This window comes from Nasonia vitripennis, chromosome 2, assembly GCF_009193385.2.
Source record: "Nasonia vitripennis strain AsymCx chromosome 2, Nvit_psr_1.1, whole genome shotgun sequence".
In the NCBI taxonomy this organism is placed as follows: Eukaryota; Metazoa; Arthropoda; class Insecta; order Hymenoptera; family Pteromalidae; genus Nasonia; species Nasonia vitripennis.
The window spans coordinates 6,851,631-6,874,677 of record NC_045758.1 but is presented as its reverse complement, the minus strand read 5'-3'; the positions used below and the strand labels follow the sequence as shown (position 1 = coordinate 6,874,677).

The following is a 23,047-nucleotide window of genomic DNA, read 5'->3' as shown; positions in this document are numbered from 1 at the left end:
TTTCGTGCTCCTGCTGACGGACATTAATAAGAGCATTATATTCTGATGGGCAAGTTTCACTTTTACCCTAACTCTTGCACTTGCACGCATAAAACGGCTCGGCTTTGATAAATGCAATTGTCTTAAACGTTGTTTGTAGAAACGGTTTGAAGAAGAAATCGTTTCTACGATCTCTAGTTGAGGCCGTAGCTGAAAAAAGTGTTTTCAAAAGAAAGCAGACTCTGATTGAATATTAATGAATCTGTAATGTATTACGGTGAGCAGTGTTTTGATTAAAAAAACGCTAAATTCCTTGGTTAGAGATCTTCCAGTGTCGGATGAACTGCGTATACGTACAAAAATGAAAGTAACCCAGACAAGTCTCTAGCGATAAATCGATTCATGGGATGACCAATTTTTAATTATACGCTTACTATCATAATGCCTTATTTTAATTAATGATTTTCATTATAGAAGCACAGATAGCAATTTGATGTTTGACACAATTAAAAACATGAAAAATGCAAAATCATATTACCAAATTATTTTTCGTTGAATTTCTATTTTGTTCAATCCTAGAAAACACAAAGGGGTTAAAAGATATATTTAAAAAAGAGTCGTATTTTAAAAAATGTTTTTATTTGATGATTCAAAAGTACAAATTTTTAACGAGACTAGACAGCTATATCGACTGTTTTTATTACATTTGTTACCTTTTCTCATATCTTTTCTAATTTATCATTTCGATCGATGAACATTTTTTTCTGAACTACCCAATATTAGCGTATAATATACCTGAATGAATATAGTTGCCTCGCGCATCAACGCTATTGCGCGCTTGAAGTCGAAAAACTTATCCTTTATCTGGATATTATCAAAAGGCGTTCGATGGTTCTTTGTACTAAGCCTTTCTCCGTATATGTATAATAATTATACACGATAATATACATATCAACGAAATACTGCCCGTGTTCCAACGTTATTTTTCATTACAATTGTTTCTGAAGCGCAACTAAATATAATCGTTTGTCACCTTATATTCTTTTTTAATAACGATATGGCAATTATAGTAAGTAGCTTTCGGACAGTCTGTAAGTGCGATAATAATTCGCTCCTTATACAATTTTTGTCTTATTTTTATATTTACACGCGCATCAGCAAAAATAAATTGATGATAGAAAATTATGGATTTTATTGATAATAGTAAAAAATTATATACAAGTGCATTTTTTTCGGCAAATGACAAACTAATAACGGGAAATGAGAATGAATCGAATACATTAAGAAGCAGAGATGAAGATTTACTTTTTAATTTATTTGACACACGATTTTGCAAGGCACTGTTGTCGGGCCTTACATCCTTTCACTGATATTTTCGCGATTCTAACACTGTATTGTAATAGTAACAACTTTTTTTGTGTATAGTATTTTTTTGAGCATGGGGTATTTTTGTTGCTTATATTTTCTTTTATGAAATGCTTTCATTGAGACATAGACATGCCAAACATCTATTATTCTATTGTTGTAAAAAAAGTTTCAATAAGTCAACAGTAAAGGGGATATGTTTAAATATTTCGTTGATTAAAATAATTATGACATTTATAATTTAATATTGTATTTATTAAAATTAAAAAATACTGATTTAAAATGTTAAAATAAAACATCACAGAGTAAATATCAAGCAAAGAAAGAAAAGTAATAATTTCTTTAAGAGACGTTAGCAGTTCATTATTTTTGATTGTGTGAATACAATCTTACATTATAAAATATTGATCGTTAAATTGTGATATTAACAAGTGCTTATTTGAAATTAACAAAATGTGCCCATAATGCATTCTGTTTTAGTGATTTTTGTCTATTTCACATTAATTGTCAATTGATTGAAAAAAACCAATGGTTATCTAATAAATGCTATCGTGAACCATGTACTACGAGATTGTATAATGTACTTGTTGCCAACTGCCTAAAGAATTTACTTTATATTTTCGCATCTAGACGCAGAGCGATGAATGGAATTGGCAGTGGGCGTGTTAATTCGACTCGTTTCTCGAGTAAATTTGTATGAAAATACCATCTGTTTGGACTTGGCAATTCGCGCCAATTTTCATTTTTTTTCCTTCTAGTATATACATATTTCCATATTGAACGCATAAATATGACACACTTACAGCCGAGAGATCTGGTCAAACATCTCCTACTTTCTTTCTATCTCCTCTACAGAGGTAAAAATATCGCATGACATATCACTCTTATAATAACAGTTCTACACGGTTCTATTTATATTCTCGTTCTTTTATATGTTCCTAGAGCATTTGATTATTATTTGTTACTCACTAATTATTTCTAAAATCCTACATTTGATTAGATACTCTAGACATATCACGGCGATCAATGAGCAATGAGAATTAGAATTTAATCTTCTTTTTTATCATAAAATAGTGAATGATTTATGTTTATATAGGGTCTTTTTGTTATTTTTCCTAAATACTTGATCACGTATCACTCATAAAGACATAAGATCTAAGGCTACTTGTTATATGTATCTTAAAAATTCTAAAATCTTTTATAATAAATATCTATTATATCTAAAAGACGCAACGAAAATTATTGTCGGGATGTGTAAAAACTAGGAGCTGCATTCTTTTCAATAGGTGGCTTTTCCTTAATCTAAATGGAACAGATGGATGATACTTGTGGCGTGGCGCAAGAGCATTATATCACCTTCAACGATCCTGATCTCATCTGCTAAATTCGGGAAGGGGCTTGACTATGCCCTCGGTATACGCTTTATGAACTGCTTCACAGACGAATCTGTATTGACTCTGCAAACATAAATTTCCAAAAATATAAATTATTGCGATGAATTACATTTTTCTTTATATGCTTTAAATGTATTTATCCAAAATATACTCACAGCATTTTGTATCATCATTGCTCGTTGATCCCTCATCGAGCGAACGATATCCAGGGGATACACAGGCTGATTGGCTTCGATAAGACACAATGCGGTTTCCATCAGGACGAGCACACCAGTGCGACCGATACCCGCCGAGCAGTGAACAACAGCGGGCTCAACGATACCCGTGCGTGCAGCCCTGACTTTTTCGGTAAATGTCGTGAACTGTCTCCAGTCGCCGGGCACTCCGTGATCTGGCCAGGCACAATACTGCATGTGCGTTATGTCCCTCTCTTCTCCCGTCTAAAGTAAGAAATAAAAATATGTGCTCGTGAAATCGTACAAAAAAAGAGAAGGAATGCATCGTTACAAGGGAATTCCGTGTGTATTCAGTGATACAGGAAGTTGTGTTTATTTATGTTAAGAAATACGGTGTATTCTGACTCATAACTGAGTCAAGAATTATTTTAGTTTCATGTTTGATGTTTGACACATTGAAACTTATTTTCAGTTTACTGTTTGATTTTATAACAAACTAAAACTGATAAGGTAATGTAAAACTATTTTAGAACTCACATTCGTATCAGTAAGCACGAACTCGCGAAAAACGAAGGTATCTTCGTTTATTTCCGAAGTACATGTCAGTGTTAGGTTCCTAAGAGTGAGGGTTTCCTGTAGCGCGGGCCAATACTGATGGCACTTGGCTCGCCCTCGCTCCACCAGAGTTGTTAGCATCACCACGAGGGTACTTCCAGCCTCCAGTACCATCTGCCAAAAATCAGCAACAGTTGACGAGAGTGGACCCTGCGTCGCTATATAGCGATTAATGATGCCTGAACCCGGGATCTCCATGTTTACATAATTTGCGTTTATGTAATCTCCGTTCGAGCCCATCAGAATTACCCTGGTTACATCATCTGTAATGAAAATGGTATGGATGATTAATTCCATTCGGTGAATCATCAGGATAATAGTGAGAAAGTCAGACTATGTATATTCTGTTGACTTGTAAGTTCATAAACATATGCAAAAAAAAAGACTTTGTCCAAACATCTTGCAGCGTGATATTATCGAAAATTTACAGAAATGCAGAAAGCAACGTGTACATTAACATAAACAAGTGTTATGCAATGTACATTATCAGTTAGCACTAACAACATTGAGTGCATCAAGAAAATTTATAAATACGTTCAATGACTAATATTTGCGTTACGTAAGTTTTTATCGTGTCTCGTGAAAATGGCTCACTGTTATGGAAATGCTACCATACATAATGCGTTTTTGTAAAAACTTACATGGAGAAATATCTCGATATCTATTTTTGTTTTGATTTTCGGGTTTCTTCGATTCCAGGGAAGTGAGCTCTGGATTCTTTCTGTATAATTGTTCATATTGAGCGATCAAAGCTCCACTTGCCAAGCCGTCCGCTAACAGTAACATTGATTGTGCAAGTGCATCTGAGCCCACTGCAGTATGTGGCACATCTGGCACATACCTAAACACAAAAATAATCGCTGCTTTAGTAAATTGAATTATTAAGTAATAATAAATGGAAATCAGAAGAAAAGTAATATTTTACCTGTAAGGCGGTTCTTCTTCCAATGGTTCTTCTGTACCTGCCAGAGCATTGTACAAAGCGTTAGGCCTCACTGTTAGCGTGAGTTCACCAGTACCGGAATCTCGGGATTGTCGTATTAGATTTACGACATGTTCGTGCAACATTCCATTAACATCTCTTCCATTGATATAAACTACTTGATCGCCTTCATTCAGTTTTGGATAACAACGATCAGCGGGTGTATTCGGCGCTACTCGAGACACCAATATTGGCATGTCAAGATCCAAACCACCTTTTACGTTAAAACCAAATCGACCCTGTTCATCCGGTGTAATTCTAATAGTTACTAATCCTTCTTCCAATACCTAAAAATATTAGAGAGAGCTTTTAGTTAATTGAATCGTTATAAGTACATTTTTTCCTCCATTGATGATAACATACTTGAGGGGCCGGAGAACTTGTAGGCTCACTGTAATCTGGAATATCATAAATATTTCTTTCGACTGTCGTATCTTCATCTGCATATGTTAATACTCGTGATCCCAGCATCGGTGAGAAAGCACCCCCGGTACCTTGTGTGTGTGTTATCGTCACTTCTTCTCTGAGCGACAAAAACCCACCCTCGCTACAAAATTATTTTTAGTCGTATATAGATTTATAAATTTGAAAAATCGCCACTAATCCCATGATAAATATAGTAAGAAACATACTCATCGCTTTGATTGCCTTCTCCCCACGCTTGGCGTGGCTCGCGTGCACCAAGCGATTGAACCTTGTTATCGTAAGACCTAGTTGGTCTACCAGGAGGCAATAACTTTCCCTTTTCTTCCGAAATGGGTACAGGCAAGATTCCGTGAATAAGCTTTTTACTAGGCGATCTATAAAAAAGTAAAACGTTAACTGATTGTATTCGTGTCGATTCAGAATAATTTTAGAATATTTAAAATTAAGAAGTTTTGAAATATTTTTATCAACAAACTTACCGAATAAAAGTCCTTTCCACTCGGGCTCGGTGTTTTCCATCTTCTACCGTTTGGAATTCGGTACGACCAGAATACGTAAATCGGCTGCTCAACGCTAGCGGAAAACGACGTGGTCGTAACTTAGGACTATGCAATCTGAAGAATGTATGATGTTCCACACATGATTTCCACAAATTTTTCGAGCTACGATACGTTTGCATATTAAAGCCTAGTAAAGTATCATAGTTCTCTGACTGCAAAATGAAAATAAATTGTCTTTAAAATGAACTCATGCAAATTTGCGAAAAAATCATCGGACTCTAATCTTTACCTGTTCTCTTCTTAGTTGAATAAAAAATTGTTTACGTTTAAATGAGATCTTGACAATTTTCGACCACGAAAAAACATTAATCCTAGTGTTATTTTGGAAGACAACTAATCCTATAGATGTTACTCCTAATTGTATTTCCTTATTCGCAGAATCCTGTTAAGTATGTAAAGATACATGATTTATAATTCAATTAAAATTATGTGCAGGCAACGACAATGAATACATCGAAATATGGATTAATGAAAATTATAATGAAGACTGATTGTGTATGCAAGTGAACTTTAAGAATGAGTCATGCATGAAAATGTAAATAAGACAAAGACAACAGTAAAGGGCATACCCTTGCCTTATGTAATTCCACTCCGTACATGTCAAGACGTTTGGCATGATCAAGAAAGTTAAATTCGGCATCTGCTGGTAATTGACCCCTGAAACGCAAAATTGATTCTTTATAAATAGAGCAAAATAATTATGCGTTTTATTTGATCTTTTGCACAAGAAGAAAAATTACTTGTGCAATTGGTGATATTCTGAAATCCTTCTTTCCATTTCTTCAGTTTGTCCTGGTATCAGTTGTAAACGAGATATATAGCCAGGTCCGTGTTCCTCTGGATGATAGTCTCCCAACTCAGCTAAAAAATGGTTGTAATTTAATAAAATACCTTTATTCATCTTGTTTTATAAAATTAAATAGTGCTGTTTTACACTGTATACTTACATTGAACAATGTAACTTGCAAGAATGCAAGCAGGATTTGTAAGCAGTTGAAGTTTCCCTTGTAAAATGTCTTTTCTTATTTGCAGATAAAACTGGTATCTAGTATATTCTTCTTGTAATTTACTTGGATCTGATACATAAAATTTTACTCTAAAGAAAAACTGCCCACCCTTACTTCTTATTTGTTTTTTAACTAATTTTGATGGATCTAGCCATCTCTGTAATGAAAATTATTATAACATAAATTAGAAATTTGTTGGATAATTTTTTTATGACATATATTCAACCATCATCTCACCATAACATCAGGATTAGGACTGCTTGTTGATACTGATCCGTTTTCCGCATATTGCAGTCCAAAGTAATCTTTTTCTATTAATTCTAAATGTTGAAATACTAAATCCAAAAGTGCTTGCCCTTTCGCCCTTTTCTGCAAGAATTATCAGTGATTAGTATGCATATAAACTGTCTACAATATAACAAATATTTTTATTGAGAATATGTAATGGCTCTTACATCTAATTGAAAGGTGTGCTGCGTATCGTCTAAAAAGACGACAGTGGCAGAAAGGGTCTTCAGTCTCCTATCACGCGCCAGCTCTGCACCACGAACGTGGTAGCTCCCACTGGAGCCACTCAGCGCGCGACGAGAAACACTTTCGATCATCTCAAGAAACCGTAGGCGAGTTAACCACCTTCGCGGCACCACTTCACTGCCACTTTGATTACCTAAACAAATATAAATCCCAGATTTATTATTAAGAGTACAAAGTTGTAAAATGCTACAAAAAGTAATTTGACTACTGTGAAAAATCCTTTATTATTCAATGAATTTATATTAATTAATTCCCAGTTTTTACTACTTTAACTGAATTATTTCATATTTTCTGTATGTTTTGTTTTCACTATTATTATTATTTTGTCTGTAATTTAAAAACAAAAGACATCAATGACAAATTGCTTATCATCATTCAAGGATTTTTCTCAGTTGATCATTGATAGTAAACATCAGATATGCTTTTTTGCTATGTCTTTAGTACTTTGCAAAATGGTTAAATATTACATTTCTTAATTATCAACACCACATCCGTTATTCCTTAACACACACTAAAATTAAAATATTTTTAATTTAAATTAATTTTTTATTGTTCAAAAGTATACAACATATATATGTAACTTTGTTATCATCAAGATAACATTATCTAGCCAAGACACATTTCAAATATGTAGTTGTTGAACCACAAGTCTTTTATTATGCTTTTTATGATGCAGAAGAAAAACTATAAGCTTAGCTCGTTTTAGATTCAACACTGCTTCAGCATCAGTCTATGTGAAACAGTATTTTTTTATGTTGCTGTCTGGTTTGCGTTATATTTGCAATTTTGGACTAAGCAAAAATAGTATAAACCATGGCTATTTATCAGGTAATATTGTAATCGGATTTAAAACCAAATCATTACACAGATGGAATAGTGGGATTTTAAGATACATTGTGTTCAACTAAAAGTTTTAACAATAATTCACAAGAAATAAGTGAATATATTTTATAAAAAGTCGTTGTTTGGATGGGAGAAGTATGAAGAAATATCATGCAGAATTCCTGTATTCAAGTTTATGATGAAATAACTATTGATTCAAGATAAAAATGATATCATTCATCCATGACAAATACTTTTAGGGCAAACATAGGCTTACAATCATTTTTTTTCTTCTTGCTGACTAGGACAGTAATCTAAGATTAGCATTATGATACATTTTCTTTGCTGTACAAGTCAATGAATTGGACTAGTATGCAATTTTTAAAATCAATGGTAAGCAGTTTGCAAATGTCAAGCAAGAGCAAAAGTATTTTTTAATTACATTCCATAGATGTCATAGTCTCCATCTACTTGGGCCTGCAGGGGTCAATGATCCAGCTTGTTATATAATCCGGTCAGCAACTATTCGCCAATGATGCAGAGGTAATATGGAGCAGAGAATTCTCAAAATAGTTTTGGCAATATGGAGAAAACTCCTTAACGGATGTATGTCATAAAAGAGCAACTAGATGTGTGTTCAATGCTCATCGTGCACATTCTAAGCTAAGATCCCAAAATTACTACCCTAAGTCTGAAATGCATCCATAAATTCCCTTTCTCTGATCCTAAAAACAGATTGAGTAGCTCGCTACTGTCTGCTCTTTGCGATATTTTGGATGCGAATTGCACAGGCATGGAAATATTTATTCTTGGACTACTTTGAAATAAACATTTTTGTACTTTTTTAACTTGCTTTTACTCTTTTTTAAATGTGCCTTTTTATTCAAGTAGAGTAACAAGATTTTGAAAACATGAGTATGAACTTCTGCACTTGTTAAATAAATATTTGTGTTATCATATCAACAATAAAGTTTTCCATCAATTGCAATACACAGTATCAACAATTGAGTGTCAGCAGAATTATAAACGATTAGCCTCAAATGTAACATACATTCCTGAGTCTTGCATCAAAATGCCAGAACACTTATTATATTTAAAAAATTGAATTTCACCACATGTATGTTTTGTAGGAAAAAAATCCATACTAGTTGATTAAAGATGAAGGAATATTATTCTAAATTTGATTCTTAACCGAATAAAAACAAGTATGAGATTGCTGTACTGACAAAAATACATTCTTGGCAAAAATGCATCCGCTACAAGCAAAAAAGTGTCTATTTTAAAGTACTCAAAGCTGCCCGCTTATTCTAAATTTAGATCTGCGCATATATAAAGAGAGCATAAACTAGTTATTGGTCACTCACATTCATGATACGTCGCAGCAAAGTAGCAGCAATCCCGCGCAGCAAACTCAGGATCCTGGGCACCCGCCTCTGCCCTGGACAGCTCGTAGTATCAGTAGACTGGACTACTACAGGAACACCTCCAAACTCTCAACATCAAGATCAACAGAAGAAGTCCCTCATCGCAGAGTCAACAAAACCAGAAGCACTGAGGCGTCGACTTTCTTTTGGCAATTAATCGCAATTAGGCACAATTGAGAAGAATTGAGTGTTGAAGCTCTCGGAGATGCCGTGTGTACAGTAAAGACACCACGGGAGAGAAGGAGAGCTGAGTTTCTCTCCCCGCCTGCGCTTTTACACACGCACACACACGCACACACACGCGAGCACACACGCACTCACTGCTGCTGCTCCGTTTTTTCTTGCACACCGATGATGGTAAAACGGAGCACACACACCCTGGAGCAAAGTACTCCTATCTCGACGTGCAGATTCAGATGCGGTACGAGTACTTGTGCGGGCACGATCTCGACACGACGAAAGAAGACGAAGAAAGACACGGAGCTTTGCTGTGTTCCTCGCTCGACTGCTGCTGCTGTCTCGCTTTTCGTGCGTGCGTCACCCGGTCGGTCGTTGGCGATTTTTCGAGACACAGGGAGAAGAGGGGGAAAGAAGGGATATATACCACTGCCGCGGCTTCGCTCCCTCTCTCTATATATATAATATATACATATATCCTTCTCTCTCTCTCTCTCCCTCGCTTTCCGTAATTCCGTGTGTTGTGCGATGTGCGTATATAGCGCGAGGTAGGTATCCTTCGGTCCCGTTCCCTCTTCAGCCGCTCTGTAATATACACTATTGCGTGTTACACACTGCGGTGAGTGCTCGAGGAAGGAGAGAATGAGAAAAAGCGTGAAAAAACGCGCAGGAGAGCCGCGCGCGCAAAAGAACGCGAATTGACGACTTTGGAGGTTAGTGACGACGCGCGCGCGCGCGGGGAGCAGCTGCCAGTGCAGCGGCACTCGCGGATAGCAGATAGACACTCTCTCTCTCTCGCGCGCGAGTTTAGAACACTTTCACCAGGCAGGCAGCGGTTGTTTGACAAGTGTCGGCCACCGACTTTACCTATACATAGCAGTAGTACGTTGTAAGTCTATAGTTGTATAAAACTGCAGTACGCTACTGCAGCTGTCCCGCTACGGCTATACTTACGTGTTTTTTTTTCTTTCACCTCTCCTCTCTTTTGCCGCGACGAGCCGTCGTCGCGGGGGGACGAAATGATGAACGGCTGCACCCTATATAGCTGCTCTATACTGGATTGGATTAACTGCGTGCGGGTACGATAGGGCCGCTCTTTACTAATTCGGGGGCGGAAGGAAAATCGATGCCGCTTGATTTTCCCGCTTGTATAAACGTTGTATATAAGCGGCGCGCCACGACCGAACGACCGAGTAAATGGGTCGCGCGTGCGAGGCTTCTCGTGCCGGAATGAAATCAATTTCAACGAAGACGGATATGTAGTCCAGCCGTATAGACTCATCATCATCATCATCATCATCATCGCGTAAATATACGCCGCCGCCGTCGCGCTCGATGGCCCTCGAGGAGAGATCCTTCGGCGCGACGTCGATCGTTGCCGCGATAATATTGTGTCCGCGCACGCCAGCTTCGGCTTACGAACGAAAAAAAAAAATATATATATCTATATGCGCCTACAGGAGACGGTTATATATTTTTCGAGTGCGCTCGACAAGGACGCGAGCCGGGATGATGTCATGCGTGTGTATGTGCTGTAGCGTGCGTAAGCAGCTGTGTGTGTGGGGTTCGGTATAATAGGTATGGAGACTTTGTCGGTAAGGCCGTTCTCTGCGGGACAACGTGAAATTTTTAAACGTGTTTTTCCATCGATTTGCGATGGTTGATGATTGCATTTTGCAGGATGATGGCCGCAACGATTCTCACGTGTTTCATTCGCAAAATTGATTTTACACAAGAATGAGTCACCCGACTTCGGAAACTTTTCCATTAAAGCACCATTTATAAATATCAAACTGGTTTATTTTCATCAGCGGTCAAATTAATTTGCTATTTTCAAAGAAAAACATTTATAAGTGCCGATTTCTTCCGCGCAGTTACCTCACTTATTCAACAATTAAACGCGATACAGGTTTATCGTATCGATAAATTAACCACACAAACGCGCTATCGACTAGGAAATATATAAACGATTCTCCTCGTATCGCTAAAAGTTATAATACACGACGGCACGTTGTTTTATCGGGTGGAAAAAAAATGAGTGTTTTTTTTTCAGAGCTCAACAACCCTCGAGAGAGAAAACGCACAAGATTAGTCAGAAAAAGCAGCGGATTGTTTTAGTTGCAAGCGGTGATTCACCAATAAATCGACGTATGTACATACGTACTGCTCGATAAATCGATATCTATATATGAGGCTGCAAGAGTCACTTCTCATTATCGGGCACTCTGAAGGGGACGCACTAAAAGCTATATAGTATATAGATAAAGTTTGAAAAAAGCCAAGTGTCGTACCTATAAAATCTGGCCGTTACAAGTATTTTTTCTCACAAGAGTTCTCGAATGAAAACTCGAAAGAGCTTAAGTATACGTAAGAGCATATAGTACAGTCGTAGAGAAGAAACTGAATGGATCGTGTGTTGTGAGCGCGAAAAGCATAAGGCGATGCGACATCAATGATGTCATCAATAGCATTTTTCGCATAGTGGGGGAGGAGAGGCAAGAAGCAAGGTTGCTATGACGTCACAGCGACAGTTTGTGAACGCATTTCCCCTTGACGTTTTCTATGTGCGCTCGCCCTATGAGTACACGTGTACTGTGTTTAGGTATATAGTGCGCTGCTTCAATAACTGCTCTGTTTATGAATTGAAGCGACGAAACTACGTTTTATGCGTGTATCTTTTATTATTCATAAAACGTTTATTGTAGATAAAGTGCGATGTTTTGTTATTATTAAAATATTCATATATGCTACGATAGGCGCACGTGTATAATGTATAGTTTATTTCACGAAATTCCGATGGATTGAAATCGATTCACTCAATTTTAGCAAGTAGAGACAGATGATTAATATTTCATTTCTTTACTATTTCTTTAAAATAATTAGAGCGCTTTATACTTTCGATTGTATATATATAGGCATAATTTTGCAACGATGACTCAACAAAAACATGACCTCGATATAATTACGTGTAATAATATAATACAAGTTTTTTCATCGCGCAATAAAAGATGCACTCGTAAAAAATGAATGAAAAACTCATTGAGATGTGTCAATGAGAAGCATCGTGACATTGTTTGGCAACTGAGTACTGCATGCATCAGTCGTCAAAGCTTGTAACCGTTTCCTTATTTTTCTTTTGGATTTGTACCCATATAATTGTTCGTTTCAACAATTAGTTATACCAATCATCCACACGCATGTAGGTACAATCACCAAGTGACGAGGGCATTTTGGAGCTTGCTCGCAACAAAAAGCTCTTATCAAACTTTGAAACTCGTATACTCAATGAAAGCCCGACTCACAACGTTCCTCCGTAATTTGCCGAGTTCGTCCGAAAGAATCCGAGTATTTCCGTCTAGCCACAGTGTGAAGACGCCGTCTCATTACCATGTCCCCTGCTTCGTCGTATGCGCCGCGTTTAGCAGCAGCAGCAGCAGCAGCGGCATCAGAGACGACGACGACGGCGGAAAGAATCGAGTAGAGCACTGTGTATAGTATATAGGAGAGCGGCCGAGGTCTCTCCCCGCGACAGTAGCATGCCATTAATGTTGTGACGTGTTATATTATATTTTTTAAAAAAAGGCCCCCCGGTTCTTCGTCAGACGGCTGTCGGGCTGTGAGCGAGTCGCGAGGAAAGACGGCAGACGTAGCAGGTAATTCCCGGCGCACAGCTGAGCCTCGGCCTATTCATTTTCCCTCGCACGAATAAGTCGACGACGCCCTGTGTGTGTGTGTGCAGCCGGAAGATAGAGGTTGGAAAACGCTGTTTCGAGGTTAGGAGTTTTCGCTGCTGAGGCACACGACACCTCGATCCGGGCTGCAGATGCTCTCAGAGTGAAAAAACGCTTCTGCCTGGGCTTTTCGTCGCTCATCTCCGCCAGACGTGACTCGATACCTACCTATACAGCACTGCGTTGCGCCAACGCTGCTTATCGGGCGCGTGCTTTTTCGGCGGTTACGTTGCAGAAAATTCCTGCTGGCTATAGCTGATCGAGTTAATGACACTGACAACTCATCAGACGACGGGACGACTAAGTAAACGTCGCGCGCGAGCATTGTCCTACTGTCGTCAAATTCAATTAGAAATACATATTGCAGAGTTGCCCCTGCTCGGACGCAGCATATATTCGTAAAGCTTGATTGTCAAGCATTTCAAAACTTGATTTATTGCTAGATTTCGTCAGAATCTTGTTGGAACGGACTGATTGCAACAGACGATCGTTCGGTTTTTACGTGTATTTCAAGAGGTTTTTTTTTTGGAACGGTTTATAGTTTTCAAGGAGCTTGGACTATTGAGTGCCAAAGTTTGATCTGCAGGGATTGATTCTTATTGATTTTGCAGGAAGAAACGATGATGCAAGATGAGGATCTTGGTGGTCCTGCGAGGAAGAACGTATTCAGTAAGGCAGCTACGAGAATATCACAGGTCGGTAATGTTAGTATACCATTGCAAGTCATAGTTTACTTCGATCGACCAAAATGGTTACTCTCACCATTTTCCTCCTTGTTTCAGGTCTATCAAAGTTGGCTGGACCAGTGGACACCACACGTTGTGTCAAGATGGGCATTTGCGATATTTTTAATACTTGTCTTTATTCTTCGTATATTATTAGCACAGGTAAATGACAAACGGTTTCTAAATCAAACTCTGCTGATGCTTCTTATAACCATTATTACTTTCTTTACAGGGTTGGTACATTATCACCTATGCGTTAGGAATTTATCATCTTAACCTATTTATAGCATTTCTTACACCAAAAAATGATCCAGCAATGGATTTTGACGGTGAGGATGGTAGTAGAAATTTTTTGTTTTAATTTTGTTTTCCCTAATAGAGATTACATGCAAAATATTAATTTGCTGATCGTTTTCTTATAGATGCGGATGGGCCACAACTACCTACTAGGTCAAATGAAGAATTCAGGCCATTCATTCGAAGATTACCTGAATTCAAATTTTGGTATTCTGTGTGTAAATCAACTGTTATCTCTCTGATATGTACCATGTTTGACTTCTTTAATATCCCAGTATTTTGGCCAATACTTGTGATGTATTTTATTACATTGATGTGTATAACGATGAGGCGTCAAATCAAGGTGAATGTCATACAATAATTTTTCTATCATACATTTACAGAATTCCGTGTATTAATCTTCATTTCTGTTTTCAGCACATGATAAAATACAGATACCTGCCTTTCACACATGGAAAACCAAAGTACCAGAATCATGCGGATGGTGGAAAATAATAGCAAATGGAATGAAAAGAAAGTATGTCTGCTGATGATGCAAAAGCGTATGTGTGCGTAAATTTCTACATATTTCTTATTCGTTTGTTTATTTTTGAGAACTGTTTCAAATTGACTGTAAATGAATTTTCGTTTTCTGAATGACAATTTGTATGAGTAGAATCGCCGTGTTGTTCCAGAAGGTTTTTCTAGCACTTGAAAAAAAGGACAACTAAGAAAAAGTGAAAAAGTGTAGTTAAAAATCGTTTTGTAAAGTCGACTACTCAGTGCAACGTCATGTGCGCGATATACTTTGAAACTGAATTGTCTTAATATATTTGTAACATAAATCTTGTACAAAGTATTGTTAGGTCTTACGTAAATGTGGACAAGGTAACAATATGAAAAAAATAACAGTAAGCAGTTGTTATAATGTTGTATCAAATTCAATTGGAATTAAAAAAATAATAAGGGTGAAAAATCATATGAAACTTGTGGAAAACATCTTTTTTTTTATTAATCATGCATACGGTGCATTTAATTAACAAGAATCTTTACACAATTTAATTATTGCAATATATTTTTAATGGACAAAAAAAAAAGAAAAAACGCATGTCAAAAGTTAAGTTGAGAATGATTTTTTTCTGACTTCAAAGATCTTATGCTGATATGCATGAACGAGCGCAAGGCTGATTCGAAATAGATTTCGCTCGCTGATTCAAATGTGCATAGTTAGAGTAAAAGCAGACTTTTCCTCCTCGCCAGGCATTGGCCATAAAATGTTTAAGCGCTGAGTTAATATCAAAAGACCAAAAGTCCTGGTTAGAAAATAAAGTATGAAATAATGAATACAGTGATTGTTTGGACGGACCATGTGCAAAAGTCAATCTAAATGTAGATTAATTGAGATCAAAGTGTTTTATGCGTTTCATTTCAAATAATTGTATTAGCAATTTCAGTCACCTGCAATCACTGTCGCTAAAATTATTGTTTGGACAATACTTTTAATTCAACTAGTAGTTTTGTACTACTTGATTTAATCATTTTTAGCTTTTCCAATACAATCAATTTACAGCGTGATTTGTATTAAAATTTTATTGTATCAAGATTTTTATCAATAAAATAATTCATTTATAGTATAAAATATCTTCTGACCTTGATTGTATATCTTCTAACCAGACAAGGATCCTTTTGAAAATTGTCGCGGGTCTGGCATCGTATAGAAATTAACTATAGATTCTTGTAAGATAAAAGTAAGATTGAAGACCAAAGCATTTAATTTTTGTTCAAGGGTTTAGAATTATGAATAATGAAAAGCCAACATTTTTATTCCAATTATATGGACATTTGTCCCATACTGACTATGTCCGACGCATAACGTCGATGTCCACAATTGCGTTTGTTTATATACTAAGGACAGAAACAGAATAATTGTATTACTGTATTAGTCTATTAATATATAAACTTTTGTCTATGTAATGGTACGAGTTTACAGTTTTAACTTAATACCCTGTTACCTTATAAGTTATGCATAGAAGATCCTGGTAAGCTTTATAAATTAAGCTTTACTAATACTAACTAATCTTTCGAGAAGTATAAAAAATATTGTGAATGCCTAACATGTGACTTACCAAATATTAACGTTCTAACTATCGGATTAATTCGTGTGGGAAAGATATCATAAGTATAGGAAAGACACCATAAGCAAATATACGCAGCTTTGTACTCTTTATTGATATCTTTTTTTTTTCATTTTTTTTAATAATGTTTTTGACAAATAATTATAAGACTTCAAATACAACTGAACTAAACATGGTATAAAAAGTTACAAAAAAGATATACTATAATTTGTCTTCAGTAACGAATTGTGGCACGTTTGTATTATAAATGTATTTACTTTATACAAATTTTTTTGTTTATTTAGTATGTTTCAAAATTACTAGGGATAAACTTCCTCTCAATACCATTTTTATTATCTTATAAATATTTAAACATTTTGTTCAGATTTATATTTGTGTCATTGATATACAAACATTTTTTACACTTATTTTAATGACCCTGAATCTTTGATGAGTAAAAAATAAATGCTTTATAGTAACTTGAGTGATTAATTGTTTATACGTTTGCCTTACATATGCTAATATTACAAATATAGTCTGATGCACAGTTCAATACAATTATAGTCGAGCTAATCTTTGCTTGTTTTAAAAATAGGTCGATAAAAGTAAATAAGTATTATATCTTTAAAACTATTAGGCTCGAGAAATCATCAGCTTCAAATTCCAACATGATCATATAACAACATGTTTCTCTATTTACTAACTTCATAGAAATATAAATTCATACACAATAACGCTGATTTCACATTCTTCAAGTAAATACACGCACTTTATATGCTCATTTTCTCGTAAAATACAGCAAGCTCATCGACGTTCGATAGTTTATCGAAACATACAGAAACATGTTAAATACTATCTTAGCACAATCAACTAAGATTCTAAAATTTTGTGTTCTTTCAGCGTCAATCTTAAATGCATTTTTTTTTAATAAAAACTAGTCTTACACCCTTATGTAACGTGAATTGGCATGAACGTATAGCTATTTACAAAGACTCCATTCATTGTTTGGAACACTCGTTCACATTTAGATAAATGTAACAAGTTTAATAGTAACATGCATATAGTATAGTCTCTTCACGCTTTGCGCATTTTCTGGTCAAGTTTCAACTCGGCATAAAACACAAGGATGTACATAGATAATATTCCGTATCGGTAACGTTCGTCACAAGTGGAAAAAGTTGAAAGATTATAGCGTATAACTAGTACCCACGTAAAGCAATGGGTATAAAATACAATTCACAACGAAAACTACTAAATTTTCGCGCATATGTACAGAATACCCAAACTCGTCGCGTATAAAAAGTAAGAAAATCAAAGTCTCTAGACAATCGACGATCATCATCATCATCAGCTAGAAGCTCGTCGGTCGCCGCAGCAATAGCAGCAGCTCCCAGGTTTCATCCAGTCTCAGCAACTGCGTCCGGGTTCGCAATAGGTCGTGGCGGCGGCTGCGGCGGCGGCGGCGGCGGCGGCGGTGGACTCGTCGTGGACGGCGACGACGGCGGTGGTGACGCAGCTGCTCTCGCTCATCATCGGGTGGGGCTCTTTGTGAATCTGTATATATAATACGCAAAATGCAGAATAAAAAAAAATGGATAATCGCCGTTTCACGTCTGACACGTAAGAGTCAAACAGACCGTGATCGCGTGGACGTTGCTGCTGTGCTCGTGTATGCTGTGCTCGTGGTTGCTGTGCTCCTGGTTGTCGTTGTGCTTGTGGTTGGCACATCCGTCGGGGCCTAGGCTTGAGCCTGTGCCTGGGGCTCCGGGACGGGAACAAAATCTGGAATGTTACACAGGCTTCAATAAATTATTTTTTTATTGATGATGTATCCGCGCGAGCTGGGAACCCGGACCCCCCGTTAGTCGGCGCCGCGGCCGTTTTGCGTCAATCGCGCGAGACCAGTAGTCCTGTCTCTCATAAATAAGTAGCATCAGCCAACTAGGTGAAATCGCGCGACTGGAGCTGCCGCAGGCCGGCCGGCAGGCAAGGGCCCGGTGTCTATTACCTTATGCTCTCGGTACGCGATCTTGGAGTGTACTGCGCGTAGTATCTCGGATGATGACCAAGGCTCCGCTCCGTTGACCAACGCTGGTAGTGGTGCCGCAGCGCGTTGCGGACCTCGCTGTTCAGGAAGCAGTAGAACAGCGCCACCAATAGACCCTGCGGGAGCAAATTGGAAAATCTCTCTTTATAAAATAAAGTCGAGTCCAGTGGCTTTTACTATATCAGAATTTCCTTCTGAAAGCCTGCAGTTGACTTTATTGCCACGAAAAGCGATAGCCAGCTCGGGATGATTGGCGGGGATGGAGAGAATATGGTGTTTTTAACGTGTAAGATAATAGCGCTTTTCAAAGTAAAGTTGTTTCAGCGTTAAAAGGGAAAAAGGAGAACGAATTTTAAATAACCCGCGCTTATGCCATGATTCAATTGCAAATATCATGTTCCGATAAACGATCCATCGAAAGAAAATTGAGTTGAACAAACAAAGCATTGTACACAGCGAGATAAAAATAATCGAGTCGCACCACTCGGTGCTTTTCGCCAACAATCGATCACACCGGACAAATACGCGCCTCTCCTCTCTCTCTCTCTTCCACGCGTGTATAATCCGACTCAGCTGATCGTGCGCCGCGTTAAATCGGCCGGAAAATAAAAGTAAAACGAGAGAGAGAGAGAGAGAGGAAATCCATCGCCGGGGGAGTAATTGACATCCGACCAATGAAGTAGTCTTTCATTAGAGCGCCACATAATCTCGTAGAGACGCACTTAAAGAAGCCTCTCGCTCTCGTCCCTTTTACTTTTACGATGTCCGTTTATATATACTGACGCTATATACTGCTGCAGCTTACGCAGAGGACGTCGTCGGTGCGAGAGAGCAAGGGCCAAGTTTATCGGTCGCTCTCTTTGTCCCAAGAATAATCGACTCTGTCTCGTGCGAAAGCGAAGGTCGCGCCGATCGATTGTTCTTCGTCGATGCGATGTATTTTTTTTTTCGGAAAGATAAGGATCTTGTATTTATGGTTGAATTAAAAATGTAGAATCACTGTCGTATTGACGAGTTCGAGTAGAAAAGCTCGAGTTCGGTCGGACGCGATGAACTTGACATTTTTACAGTTCTAGATGAATAAGCTTCGAAATTTACCTGGGACGACAGTAGTACCGCCCTGCTGTAGGCGAACAGGTTGGCGACCTGTCCCTCCGTCGGCCCGGCGATCATGAGAATGTACGTGACGCCGAGCAGCGGTATCAGCACGAGAAGAGCTTTCGCTGCTTTTCGGTACTGCTGTGTCTCCGGGGTGTTGGCCGAGCGAAGCTTCGTTATCAGCACCTACGACGAATTGAAAAAAAAAAAGCCTTTGAGATATCGGAATTTCCATGGTTAGCTCTCGATAATTGACTTTGACTCGCTAACCGAGCACTTCACTCCGGTGTAAGTAGATCGACGCCGAGATGGGCAAGACACGTAATGCTCACTCACGTAGTGATTTCGCAGCAACGAGATGAAAAATCAACGCTGATACGCATCTCGTGCCACAGATCCATCAATCAATCAATCAATCAATCAATCAATCAATCAATCGATAATAGTACGTATATTTTCTACTCACCCACATTATCATAAATAGGAAGATTACGTTCACGCAGAGAACTAGGATCGCCGGGACTTGATAGAGCCAATCGTACGGATGTGGAATCATCCAGGGACAGTGGTTCGATAAAGCCTCGTTCTGTGGATCAAAGATCATCGGCCATTATTATTTGATCTCTTCGGCCGCGTTTACGACGCGCCACCGAGTGACGCGCAGTAAAAGCTCGCCGCCTGCGACGCGTCTGTCCCGTATCGCGCGCTTCGAATTATTCCGCGCGTGCGGATGTGTGTGCCGTATGCGCATCGCGCCGTAAACGCGATGTACACACCTCGAATGCCCTTTTGTCTCGAGAGTAAGTGTGCAGTGCTCTCTCACTATATATAGGAGCGCCTTCTTTCAGGAAAATTAAATTTGGCATTCGAGCTTTGTGATTTGCGCTGTTAGGAGCGAGAGGCAACAGTAAGAATCTCCTATACTTCTTTTTTTTTTATATTCGAAGCTTACGTTACAAGGAGTGTAAGTCTCGCGATTTCAAGAAATAATTCAAGTCACACGTACGGGAGATCCTGCTGCGGCGGAGTTCTCGGCTAGAGCTTTGATTATTCCCCAGACGAGGACGACGATCAAGGGTATACCTGTAACGCAATTTTCACCTTGTGTACGTTTTTCTCTGTTTATTCTCAGCCGTCTCTGCGGGCAACGTGTACTCACCCCAACCGATGAAAAGGCACGTCTTGAGCTTGACGATGTCGCCCGAAAAGGTTTTTACAACTAGCACGTACAGGTACAGTCCTGTGAAAAGTATCGTTTGTATTATTGATGCTTTTAATTTTCGCGAAAGCAGTATATAGACGCTTACCTTCGACGAACATCCAGAAATAGTTGGTCAGTTGAAAATAATGGTACATGGAGTAGAAGATTATGCAAATGGGTATGTTCTTCTCGAGGGAGACCTGCGAAACGATCATCAAGATCCACAGGAAATTTGCGAGTATGTAGGTGAACATCAAATTCGTGTGTATGATATTCCGGACGCATCTCAGTTCCCTGTGCGACAAACGAAAAAACATCGTTCACGAAATCTAACCCACATAGAAACACACACACGCGCGCGCGCGCGCGCAGCTTCCTCCTCCTCCGAATCTCGCAATCAAAACACAGTATATCATCTCGCGAGGCACAATAAAGTGCACACGATAAAGGAGCAGAAGGAACACACATAGAGAGAGAGAGAGAGAGAGAAAGAGAGACAGCGGAATAAAAGCACACAGACACACAGAGGAGGGAGCGTTAAGGATTTATTATTGTTGGTTCGCGGAAAATTTAAATGGGTCGTAGAGAATAATAAAAGTGTGCAGAGCTGCGCACAAAGAGACACACGCATACACACGTACCTGTAGTACAAATATATGATGACGGCGATGATAAGCGTGGAGAGCGAGAGCCCGTAGCCGATGAGGTAGAGATTGGTCGTTATCTCGACACCGCTACTGTCGACCGGCAACTCCGGCACGTATAGCTCCCGGCACTGCGTGTAGTTCGTGTAGCCGTTCCAGGTGCCATTGGGCCAGCACCACCTGGTCGCGTTCTCTGCCGGACAGATAAAGCTTTTTATTATTCCGGAACTCCTGCATACTCTCAGCTGTGGCTTATTATTGTTATAATGCTAGGATTTTACGCGCCGGCTCGGTGGTGCTCGTTAAACGAGCTTGATTTTCATGGGGGGGGCGGTTCGTGCGACTCTCGGTTTTATCGCAATCGGTGCACAAGGAGAGGAATTCAAAATCGCGGGCATTTGTTCTTTTAATTGTGCTGCATTATCGCGCGGGTCTGCGGAATGCACCTCGTTGAATCTGAAATTTCATTTCCGTATAATTGAGGCGGAAGGTGATTAGGACGATGTATACATGTTTGCATCGCTTTTATGCGTTTTTCCTTCGGGGTGTAAGGAATGTATAAAGGGCGCTGTTAGCTTAATTAAAAATTATTTCGAGAATTATTTTTACTCGTATAGGGGATGAATGGAACTTTTTTCAAAATTTCCTGATGCACGTTTCGTACTTATAGAAGTGAAATGTCCACTTGACCAGAAAAATCTCATTACCGTTCCACATGTCCATTTTCTCTGAAGCTCAACCACATATCCGTCAGATCCGCGTTATCATATTAAAAAAAAAAAAAAAAAAAAAAAGAGTCAGCAGCCCCAAAAGTCTTCTGGGAAAAAAAATACTCTAAATAAAGTCCTGCCGAAATACCCCCGCAAATACACGCGGATAATAACGAAGGAATCATCAAAACGTTGTGCTATACGACGTGTATATGTACAATGTATATACATACACGTATATATATATAGTATATCTGATGCGCGTATAAGGATTTAAGGAACGACCGAGCGGACGCTGACGCAAAGTCGTTCCGCACAGAGCTGGTGGCCTCTAGATAATTATCGGGATTTAGTACGAGAGCAAACATTTGGAGGCTGAATACAGCGGAGCCGCTGAGGAGATTGTGCGCGGTGGTCGAGAGGACGAGGTGAGCCGGGGGATTGTGGCTGTTAAAAATTGCGGCTTGATTACGCATATAGGATCGAGGAAAAGATAATGGGGTCTATTTGACTCCGTATAACGTGGAGATTTTTCGAGACCGAGAGCTGTCGAATTGTTTTTGAAATATTCCGGACGTTTGACTTTGTTATTCTTGCCAAGACAAGCACGAGATGAATTCGTTACAAGGAGTATGCGCCGGGAGCGAAATAAACTTCAGCTGTATCGATTTTAAATTAGCCTTTTCTGCAATTACACGAAACGCTGAATGCAGGGTGAGTTATGTATGGCTGAAACTATAAATTGAGAAAGCTTAATTGGGCTGCACGTGCGCGTGCATGTTTTTGATAGTCCTTAATAATGTACAGGTTCCAACTTCATTCGCAAGCTGTGTATATATATATATATTGCTGACGTTTAATTATGGATGAAAATATGGTTTATTAACGCGAGTAGAGGATGAAATTATATAGCGGTGCCAATTAAGAAGCTGTAGAATTTCGTCTAGAAGTAGATTGCTTATTATCTTGTGGCAATTAGAGCGATTGACTATCTCGAAAGGTTATTTAATATATTTATTATCAAGATATAATATCATCAC

At 38.5% G+C, this 23,047-nt stretch overlaps 3 protein-coding genes across 36 annotated transcripts in view; 1 reads left to right on the top strand and 2 right to left on the bottom strand.

The window, feature by feature from the left end:
- Window positions 1–601: 601 nt before the first annotated feature.
- On the bottom strand, window positions 602–9,981 carry LOC100123122 (tyrosine-protein phosphatase non-receptor type 4). 3 transcript variants are annotated; one of them, XM_031922978.2, is made up of 16 exons: window positions 9,225–9,842; window positions 8,303–8,382; window positions 6,960–7,171; window positions 6,742–6,873; window positions 6,445–6,661; window positions 6,238–6,358; window positions 6,067–6,154; window positions 5,727–5,879; window positions 5,417–5,649; window positions 5,144–5,311; window positions 4,875–5,058; window positions 4,455–4,798; window positions 4,171–4,370; window positions 3,452–3,792; window positions 2,894–3,178; window positions 602–2,801 (listed from the first exon to the last, which is right to left on the bottom strand). In XM_031922978.2, the coding sequence occupies exons 2-16, from the start codon at window positions 8,325–8,327 to the stop codon at window positions 2,718–2,720; spliced, it is 2,787 nt and encodes a 928-aa protein (XP_031778838.1). In that variant the 5' UTR covers window positions 8,328–8,382; window positions 9,225–9,842; the 3' UTR covers window positions 602–2,717. The 3 variants fall into 3 exon arrangements, with proteins under 3 accessions (XP_031778838.1, XP_031778840.1, XP_031778841.1); XM_031922980.2 differs by having other exon boundaries at window positions 1,276–2,801; window positions 6,073–6,154; XM_031922981.2 differs by lacking the exon at window positions 8,303–8,382 and having other exon boundaries at window positions 1,276–2,801; window positions 9,225–9,981.
- On the top strand, window positions 9,963–16,167 carry LOC100114749 (protein RER1). Of its 27 annotated transcripts, none has more exons than XM_032597055.1 (7): window positions 9,963–10,009; window positions 11,515–11,609; window positions 13,804–13,887; window positions 13,975–14,079; window positions 14,150–14,255; window positions 14,340–14,557; window positions 14,632–15,825. In XM_032597055.1, exons 3-7 carry the CDS (start codon window positions 13,813–13,815, stop codon window positions 14,707–14,709), a joined length of 582 nt encoding a protein of 193 aa, XP_032452946.1. In that variant the 5' UTR covers window positions 9,963–10,009; window positions 11,515–11,609; window positions 13,804–13,812; the 3' UTR covers window positions 14,710–15,825. The 27 variants fall into 27 exon arrangements, with proteins under 27 accessions (XP_032452946.1, XP_032452952.1, XP_032452956.1 ...); XM_032597060.1 differs by having other exon boundaries at window positions 9,967–10,009; window positions 13,804–13,896; window positions 14,150–14,246; window positions 14,632–16,167; XM_032597058.1 differs by lacking the exon at window positions 9,963–10,009 and adding an exon at window positions 10,178–10,350 and having other exon boundaries at window positions 13,804–13,896; window positions 14,150–14,246; window positions 14,632–16,167.
- A 259-nt stretch (window positions 16,168–16,426) lies between these two features.
- The window catches only part of LOC100123103 (probable 18S rRNA (guanine-N(7))-methyltransferase), a 48,066-nt gene continuing 41,445 nt past the window's right edge, over window positions 16,427–23,047 (bottom strand). For 2 of the 6 annotated variants that reach the window (XM_031923008.2, XM_031923007.2), the window contains exons 3-11: window positions 21,295–21,490; window positions 20,760–20,947; window positions 20,612–20,692; window positions 20,459–20,535; window positions 19,919–20,038; window positions 19,453–19,638; window positions 18,316–18,470; window positions 17,945–18,089; window positions 16,642–17,861 (exon numbers count right to left, since the gene is read on the bottom strand). In XM_031923008.2, the coding sequence (XP_031778868.1) occupies window positions 17,715–17,861; window positions 17,945–18,089; window positions 18,316–18,470; window positions 19,453–19,638; window positions 19,919–20,038; window positions 20,459–20,535; window positions 20,612–20,692; window positions 20,760–20,947; window positions 21,295–21,490 (1,295 nt within the window). In that variant the 3' untranslated portion in view covers window positions 16,642–17,714. The other 4 variants (XM_031923006.2, XR_004344609.1, XR_004344610.1 and 1 more) reach the window with 4 other exon arrangements.

Bases quoted from the DNA above. Each gene is read 5' to 3' on its own strand.
- LOC100123122 (XM_031922978.2), bottom strand. From the start codon at position 8,327: ATGGAGACTATGACATCTATGGAAT. The intron at 5,880-6,066 runs GTATGCCCTTTA...CATACTTAACAG, and splicing joins TGGAATTACATAAGGCAAGG to GATTCTGCGAATAAGGAAAT. The intron at 5,059-5,143 runs GTATGTTTCTTA...ATAATTTTGTAG, and splicing joins GAAGGCAATCAAAGCGATGA to CGAGGGTGGGTTTTTGTCGC.
- LOC100114749 (XM_008211665.4), top strand. From the start codon at position 13,813: ATGATGCAAGATGAGGATCTTGGTGGTCCTGCGAGGAAGAACGTATTC. The intron at 14,256-14,339 runs GTAGTAGAAATT...GTTTTCTTATAG, and splicing joins GGATTTTGACGGTGAGGATG to ATGCGGATGGGCCACAACTA. The intron at 14,558-14,631 runs GTGAATGTCATA...TTCTGTTTTCAG, and splicing joins CGATGAGGCGTCAAATCAAG to CACATGATAAAATACAGATA.